The 9,402-nt window shown below is 33.6% G+C and overlaps 3 protein-coding genes across 3 annotated transcripts; all 3 read left to right on the top strand.

Annotated features, from left to right (window-relative positions):
* The first annotated feature begins 483 nt into the window (after positions 1-483).
* On the top strand, positions 484-1,443 carry LOC119665650. The gene has a single exon (XM_038074878.1). The coding sequence runs from the start codon at positions 484-486 to the stop codon at positions 1,441-1,443; it is 960 nt and encodes a 319-aa protein (XP_037930806.1).
* A 1,524-nt stretch (positions 1,444-2,967) lies between these two features.
* Positions 2,968-3,975, top strand: LOC119665651. Its single transcript, XM_038074879.1, has one exon. It carries the CDS (start codon positions 2,968-2,970, stop codon positions 3,973-3,975), a length of 1,008 nt encoding a protein of 335 aa, XP_037930807.1.
* A 1,028-nt stretch (positions 3,976-5,003) lies between these two features.
* LOC119665652 lies at positions 5,004-6,482 on the top strand. Its single transcript, XM_038074880.1, has one exon. It carries the CDS (start codon positions 5,004-5,006, stop codon positions 6,480-6,482), a length of 1,479 nt encoding a protein of 492 aa, XP_037930808.1.
* Positions 6,483-9,402: the final 2,920 nt, after the last annotated feature.

Below are 9,402 nucleotides of genomic sequence, written 5' to 3' on the forward strand. Positions count from 1 at the left end.
CTGCATCAATAAATATTAAACACAAAACTATAAGTACGATACGTTCAAGGTTAAACAGTTTTGAAGCAGCACTTGAGTTTCTCGTTACCAAAAGAATTTCTGGATATCACCCTAATGAGAGTTGCAAATTCCTGAAAATCTTCAATTAGCTGATCCGACATTTTCTAAACGCCAAAAAATTGATATGTTACTTGGCGCAGAAGCTTTCTTTTCACTGCTAGCAGTAGGCCAAATAAAACTTGGTGAGAATTTACCGACTTTACAAAAAACTTTGTTCGGCTGGATTATTTCAGGAAAATATTGTTCTACTAAAGATTCCAAAATTGTTTCATCCCATTGTGTTGTTAGCTTGGATACAATTAATGCGAACTTGGAACGGTTGTGGCAGATAGAGGAACCAGTTCATCCACCATCAGTATAGTCAGTAGAAGAACAGCAATGCGAAACCAACTTTCTGTAGCTCTCAGTAACGATGGCCGAATTATGACAAGGTTGCCATTCAAAGGCGACACAAGTACTTTTGGAAATTCTCAGAAAAATGCATTAAGAAGATTTTTATCTATGGAAAGAAGACTTGACTCCAATATTGAGTTAAAATTGGAATATGTGAAATTTATGCAAGATTATGAAAATCTCGGACATATGTCGATGGTTAAGGATTTGGATTTAAATTCTCCCCACTATTTTATCCCACATCATTATGTAATTAAACCAGATAGCACAACTACTAAATTACGTGTAGTGGGCCCTACAATCCAAAATGAACTTGTAATAACATTATTAAGATTTCGATTATATCAATATGGAATAACGGCTGACATAACAATAATGTATAGACAATTTTGGCTACATCGAAGTGATCGCAATTTTCAACTAATTTTGTGGCGTGAGCATAAATCGCAAAATATTTCAGTTTATCAACTGAATACTGTTACATATGGTACGAGTTCTGCGCAATTTCTTGCAACTAGGTGCTTACACTACATTGCAGATAACTATCCTTACCGTAAAGAAACAGGTAAAATGATATTAAAAAGGGATTTTTATGTCGATGACATGATCTCAGGAGCAGATGACTTGGAGACATTGCAAGCCATCAAAAATGAAACTACCGAAATATTGGATTTTTACAACTTATCGTTAACAAAGTGGAATAGTAACAATGTTAACATCACTGCACCAAATGTTAAACTTACAGATATTGAGACTGCAAGAGATATGGCATGCCCACTTGGAATGTTATGGAATACGAAAGAAGACTATTTTTGCTTCACTTTTCAATCAACCAATATACCAGCAAGTCATACTAAACGAAACATTTTGTCATTAGCATCATCTTTATATGATCCTTTGGGTCTAATTACTCCACTTATCATCAAAGCTAAGATTTTGTTACAGCAACTATGGATAATTGGATGTGATTGGGATGAATCCGTACCTTAAGAAATTTACACAACATGGAACAAAATTCTTGCTGATTTGCATCAAGTGGTACTTCTTAAAATTCCTAAGTTCACTCGAATCAAGAACTCAATTAACATGCAAGTACATGGCTTCAGCGACGCATCAATTAGAGCATACGGATATTGCATCTATCTACGTTGTCAAGATAATTTTGGCAATGTTAATGTTCATTTATTAACTTCCAAATCCCGAGTTGCTCCTGTGAAAGCAAGATCATTACCACGTCTTGAATTGTGTGCCGCCCATCTTCTTGCTGGATGCTGGATGCCATGTACCAACCGATCAGAATCCAGCTGATCTCGTTTTTAGAGGGTCTACCGTCCCAGAATTTCTGTAATCAAATTGGTTCAAAGGACCTTCATTCTTAATGTTGCCGTGGCCAAACTGGCCAGAACATTCAATAAATCAACTAACAGTTGACGACCGCAAGTTAGAAATTCGCAAACTAGTGTGCATTTTGGAAGATATCAAACTGTCGTATTTGCAACAGAGACTTCATCAGATAAGCAATTATAACAAATGTCTACGTATGGTTGCGCTGATGCTAAGATGGCATCACAAGCACGAGGCACAAATTCAATCATTATTCGTGATAAATGAAATACAACGCGCTCTGTTGCATATTGTATATATTATTCAACAACACTATTTTCACAAGAATATAGTAGTTTTACACAACTCAAACCAATTACGAAGCTAGCTGTATTACCAATTAATTGAACCTGACGGTCTCAATGGGGGCCGGTATGTTAAGTCAATTAGGTTCTCGTATACTTATTTTAAGTTCAATTATTTAATATTTATTTACAACTAACAAAAAAGCTTTTAATAGCCGCAGCTTTCCTTTTGTTTTGCTTTTTTTGCTATTGTTAATAATATGTTTTAAAAATAAAGTCAGTGGTATGTGAACTACTCAAGCAAAAGGTGCGTTTGGATTTATATAAAATCAAAGAGAATAGAAAAAACTATTAAATTAAATAGTTTTCGATCATTGGCGACCATGACAGGACACGACCGTAGTGTGCCTAAAAACAAGTGTTTGAAATTATCTTAAATTTATTTTAAAGACTTATGATAAATTAACTATTAAAAGTGTTTCAAATTAAATTCAATTTATATTAAAGACTTGATATAAATGACGACTAAAAGTGTTTCAAATTAAATTCAATTTATATTAAAGACTTGATATAAATGACGACTAAAAGTGTTTCAAATTAAATTCAATTTATATTAAAGACTTGATATAAATGACGACTAAAAGTGTTTCAAATTAAATTCAATTTATATTAAAGACTTGATATAAATAAAGGCTAAAGGTCTTTCAAATTAATATTAAAAACTTGATATTAATAGTCTCTTACATCAGTAATTGTTTAAAACTTAAAAAATAAACAACAGTTGTTCAATTTTACAATAACCTTGACAATCATTCAGGTTATTAACCTTCATAACATTAGTTGGTTTTTTTTTGTTTTATTTTCGGTTTTGCATTTGCTTTCGGTGATGCAAAATTCTAATAATGCAGCAGCGAGCAGCGCTGCCGAAAACAATGCGACTTTAGCGTCAAATTCTCTGCCGCCATTGCCTTCGTTAGAAGAATTAAAACAGCAGCGAGCATCTACAAAAGGCAGAATAACGCGAATTAAAAATATTGTTGAGAACAACAAAACTTTATCGTCAACGGAATTGGAGTGTAGACTTGGGATGCTAGATGCATATTATAAGCAGGTATCTTACTACCAGAATCAGATAGAGCGATATTGTCCTATAGATTCAGCGCGCTCTGACATCGATGAGCTGTACGTAAGTACAAACTGTTTAATATTGTCATTAGTTGATGGACGGGGGAGACAAAGCTACCATGAGCAAACTTTCTCGTTACCGCAGCTGCCGTCAAACAGATTGCCACATTTAAAGTTGCCTAAGTTTGACGGCAAATATCTTGAATTCAAAAATTTTATACATATTTTTCAAAACCTTGTAGATAGTGATTCGCTCTTGACATCAATTGAAAAATTCAACCATTTGTTATCGTGTCTTCAAGGGGAAGCGTTAGCTACAGTAAAGGCGTTCCAGATAACGGAAGACAACTATCCGAAGGCTCTCCAAAGACTCAAAGAGCGATACGACAATGACCCTCTCATATTTCTGGAAGGCATTGTAACACTTTTTGATGAACCACAATGTATTATGCCTGATTCGACTCAACTTCGCCAATTAGTGGACAACATTTCGGCTTTATATAGTTCGCTTAAATCACTGGGATCACACGAACAGATATGTGATGCAATCATGATTCATTTGGTGATGACGAAAGCGGATAGTGAGACGAAACGTAAATGGAATGAATGTCACGACTATACGAAACTACCAACTTGGCTGGAATGTTGCAAGATGTCAAGCATCTTGATGTCAAGCATCTTGCAACATTATCAACAATTATCAACAATTAATGGTACTAGCAAAGGCCAAGCCAAAGGCTACAATCAACCAAGAGTTGCAGCGTACTAGTGTTCGTAAACCTTTCAAGCACATCTTAATGACGAAACAAAAGTCTACAAGTCAGATTCATTGTGTATATTGTTTAAAACCTGGTCATTATATTACTAATTGTCCAAATTTTTTAGCTCTATCAATTGAAAATCGATGTCAACAGGCGAAGCAAATCCAACTATGCTTTAATTGTCTCCGGAAAGATCACATTAGCACACATTGTCCATCAACGTATTCATGCCGAATGTGCAAAAAACGACATCATTCACTTTTACATAATACTGGTGCATCATCTAATATGGAACCTTTATGTGAGCAAACAATATCACCTCTAAGTCATGTACACACTAGTACACTAGTTCCAGACGATACTTCTGCTCGGGTAAAATCAGTGGTGCTTTTGGCAACAGCAATGGTGTTAGCTAAAGATGCATCTGGTACTTTTCAACTCTGTAGAGTGTTATTAGATTCATGCTCGCAGGTCAATTTAATATCGGAATCGATGTGTAATGCACTTCATCTAAAAAAGTCACGAAGTGAAAACAGTCTTGTTGGTGTAGGAGCTGCATCAATAAATATTAAACACAAAACTATAAGTACGATACGTTCAAGGTTAAACAGTTTTGAAGCAGCACTTGAGTTTCTCGTTACCAAAAGAATTTCTGGATATCACCCTAATGAGAGTTGCAAATTCCTGAAAATCTTCAATTAGCTGATCCGACATTTTCTAAACGCCAAAAAATTGATATGTTACTTGGCGCAGAAGCTTTCTTTTCACTGCTAGCAGTAGGCCAAATAAAACTTGGTGAGAATTTACCGACTTTACAAAAAACTTTGTTCGGCTGGATTATTTCAGGAAAATATTGTTCTACTAAAGATTCCAAAATTGTTTCATCCCATTGTGTTGTTAGCTTGGATACAATTAATGCGAACTTGGAACGGTTGTGGCAGATAGAGGAACCAGTTCATCCACCATCAGTATAGTCAGTAGAAGAACAGCAATGCGAAACCAACTTTCTGTAGCTCTCAGTAACGATGGCCGAATTATGACAAGGTTGCCATTCAAAGGCGACACAAGTACTTTTGGAAATTCTCAGAAAAATGCATTAAGAAGATTTTTATCTATGGAAAGAAGACTTGACTCCAATATTGAGTTAAAATTGGAATATGTGAAATTTATGCAAGATTATGAAAATCTCGGACATATGTCGATGGTTAAGGATTTGGATTTAAATTCTCCCCACTATTTTATCCCACATCATTATGTAATTAAACCAGATAGCACAACTACTAAATTACGTGTAGTGGGCCCTACAATCCAAAATGAACTTGTAATAACATTATTAAGATTTCGATTATATCAATATGGAATAACGGCTGACATAACAATAATGTATAGACAATTTTGGCTACATCGAAGTGATCGCAATTTTCAACTAATTTTGTGGCGTGAGCATAAATCGCAAAATATTTCAGTTTATCAACTGAATACTGTTACATATGGTACGAGTTCTGCGCAATTTCTTGCATCTAGGTGCTTACACTACATTGCAGATAACTATCCTTACCGTAAAGAAACAGGTAAAATGATATTAAAAAGGGATTTTTATGTCGATGACATGATCTCAGGAGCAGATGACTTGGAGACATTGCAAGCCATCAAAAATGAAACTACCGAAATATTGGATTTTTACAACTTATCGTTAACAAAGTGGAATAGTAACAATGTTAACATCACTGCACCAAATGTTAAACTTACAGATATTGAGACTGCAAGAGATATGGCATGCCCACTTGGAATGTTATGGAATACGAAAGAAGACTATTTTTGCTTCACTTTTCAATCAACCAATATACCAGCAAGTCATACTAAACGAAACATTTTGTCATTAGCATCATCTTTATATGATCCTTTGGGTCTAATTACTCCACTTATCATCAAAGCTAAGATTTTGTTACAGCAACTATGGATAATTGGATGTGATTGGGATGAATCCGTACCTCAAGAAATTTACACAACATGGAACAAAATTCTTGCTGATTTGCATCAAGTGGTACTTCTTAAAATTCCTAAGTTCACTCGAATCAAGAACTCAATTAACATGCAAGTACATGGCTTCAGCGACGCATCAATTAGAGCATACGGATGTTGTATCTATCTACGTTGTCAAGATAATTTTGGCAATGTTAATGTTCATTTATTAACTTCCAAATCCCGAGTTGCTCCTGTGAAAGCAAGATCATTACCACGTCTTGAATTGTGTGCCGCCCATCTTCTTGCTGGATGCTGGAACAAGATTAAAGATAATTTATTATATTATATTAATAACATATACTTTTGGTCTGATTCACAGATTACTTTACATTGGATTAGTTCTCATTCTTCAACACTAGCGACCTTTGTTGGTAATCGAGTTGCTGACGTTCAAGAATGGTCGGTAAATGCATTTTGGCGCCATGTACCAACCGATCAGAATCCAGCTGATCTCGTTTTTAGAGGGTCTACCGTCCCAGAATTCCTGTAATCAAATTGGTTCAAAGGACCTTCATTCTTAATGTTGCCGTGGCCAAACTGGCCAGAACATTCAATAAATCAACTAACAGTTGACGAACGCAAGTTAGAAATTCGCAAACTAGTGTGCATTTTGGAAGATATCAAACTGTCGTATTTGCAACAGAGACTTCATCAGATAAGCAATTATAACAAATGTCTACGTATGGTTGCGCTGATGCTAAGATGGCATCACAAGCACGAGGCACAAATTCAATCATTATTCGTGATAAATGAAATACAACGCGCTCTGTTGCATATTGTATATATTATTCAACAACACTATTTTCACAAGAATATAGTAGTTTTACACAACTCAAACCAATTACGAAGCTAGCTGTATTACCAATTAATTGAACCTGACGGTCTCAATGGGGGCCGGTATGTTAAGTCAATTAGGTTCTCGTATACTTATTTTAAGTTCAATTATTTAATATTTATTTACAACTAACAAAAAAGCTTTTAATAGCCGCAGCTTTCCTTTTGTTTTGCTTTTTTTGCTATTGTTAATAATATGTTTTAAAAATAAAGTCAGTGGTATGTGAACTACTCAAGCAAAAGGTGCGTTTGGATTTATATAAAATCAAAGAGAATAGAAAAAACTATTAAATTAAATAGTTTTCGATCAAGTAGTAACAAAAAGTTGGCCAACAATAAGGTAAATCTCATTCAAGATTTCCTTGAGGAAACTGAAGGTTTTGAGGTATATATGTTATATATTTGTCTATCGAGTTTATTTCTTTTTTTGTATTTAACCATTAAATATTAATGAGATACTTCTTGCCTTTTCATTTCACCATTTCTGTTAAATGATGTGGTATTTTTGGAGCAGTACTTATAGCTGTTTATGTTATGGAGATGCATCCGTAGTTCTTTAAGACTTTCAAATTTTTCCTTTAATATGCCAAAGCAGTGCTCAACACATATTCGGTATGTGCAATGTCGCAAATTGAAAGTATCTCGTAAGTATCTACTCATCTGATGCGCATTATATCTGTTTGGAGTTAATACATATTCCGATAAAGGATATGCTGAATCACTTGCAATCTCTCCATGCTGAATCACATTGAATCTCCATGTGAAAAAAATTTTCTTTTTGTTTAAAAATTGAAGTGTTACGATATATATTTGCATCATGCCAACATGCTACATGCAGATTATAATCACAGGCGATGATCAGTGGACCATTCAATAGATTTTGGAACTTTTGATGAAATTCCACGACGGCACATAAGCACAGTGGAAATGACTTCTTCTAAATCATCCAAAATGTTACTTATTGCAACGTCATCATGAGTATCAATTTCTAAAATTCGTATGAATATAAATGTGTGTAAAATAAACTGGCCATTAATTCAGCAAAAGCAAAATCCAGCTCAGTATTCAATATATTCTAGTTTTCACTTTTTCTTGGCATTGTTAAATACATAAACAAAAATCAGTTGTTCTAAATATTTTCAAGACTAATATGCACAAAGTGTGTTTACGATTATTTGAGTTTGCAACGATGCACAGACATCGTGAACACCCCTAATATGTCTTGTTCTATCAAACTTTTCAATGGGGTAATGAATTGTGAATATATTTTTTGCTAAAAGGATTTGTTGTTTAAACATATTGAATGGTTTCCTAGTTTCCGGAATAGTTATATTAACCCCCAACTGAATATTATGTATTTGTGATAGATGATTCAGAAGTAATATCATCGTCTACATTATTTAAATATTATCGTTATAAGGCATCTGCAACTACGTTAAGTGTTCCTGGTTTATAAATTATTTTAGGTGAATATTAATATTGCAAATGTTAAAGGTTTGGATTTCTAATTGTCTTACTCCATATAGATATTTTCTTAATGTTTTTAGTGACCAAACTTTTGCATAAAGTTCTTTTTCATTTATTGCATAATATTATTCCGTTGAATTAAATGCTTTTGATATAATAGTTAAGGGTTTTCCTTCTTGACTTAAAACTTCTCCTAAAGCTACATTTGATGCATATGTTGTTATTACAAATTTTTTATTTTATAGTCTGGTTAAGCTACCTTCATCTGTTCAGTTAATAATTCCTTTAGATTTTTACATAAAAGTATACAATCTTGGATTAATTTTATCTTAACTTTTTTAGAAAGGTATTTGAAACTTTTTCATTATGGCATTCTAATAGTATTTAATAAATTTTCTATAATATCCAACTAATCCTTAGAACTTCTTGATTGTCTAAGTGTATTGGGTTTGTTGACGCATACTGAGAAAAGTCTTCAGAATCCTTTTTTTTAAAATGGTGAGACGCTCAGAAATAGCACTGCGAAAATTTTAATTTACAGTGGCAATCGAACATTAGTTGGCTCATTGAGATGCGCTGCTTCTATATCGAAAACTCATTTATACCGCTTATACCATGATTTATTTTGATTCCAAAATAAAATTTTTAGATTGATATATTGAAATCATGGTTCCAATATTGTAGAAACACTTGTTTAAATTTCTTTTTACATATATGAAAATTTGATATCTATCCTTTAGGATGAAGCGCATCGAAGGTATTATTATCTTAGTTAGTAATTTGATTTTACGCTAATATTTCATTCTAAAGAAATTTAATATATATTTTTCTCCAACATACATACCTACATAGTTATAAGATAAATATTTTAATATTAGAATTATAAGACTATATAAATACATACATATGTACGTTTACTTTTGAAGACTACATTAATATTTAGGTATGAATGCTGCTATGTGCATTCATGATGAAATACCGTTATTCAGTATTATTATTATTAATAATACTGAATAACGCGTGCCGCGTGCCCCTGGGAGCGAGTACACAAGGCAACGTGTCTGATTGCATTTAACATGGAAAATGCCAGCGCAATCCTTGTTGTCCTC

Source organism: Teleopsis dalmanni, chromosome 1 (assembly GCF_002237135.1).
Source record: "Teleopsis dalmanni isolate 2A chromosome 1, ASM223713v2, whole genome shotgun sequence".
Classification (NCBI taxonomy): domain Eukaryota; kingdom Metazoa; phylum Arthropoda; class Insecta; order Diptera; family Diopsidae; genus Teleopsis; species Teleopsis dalmanni.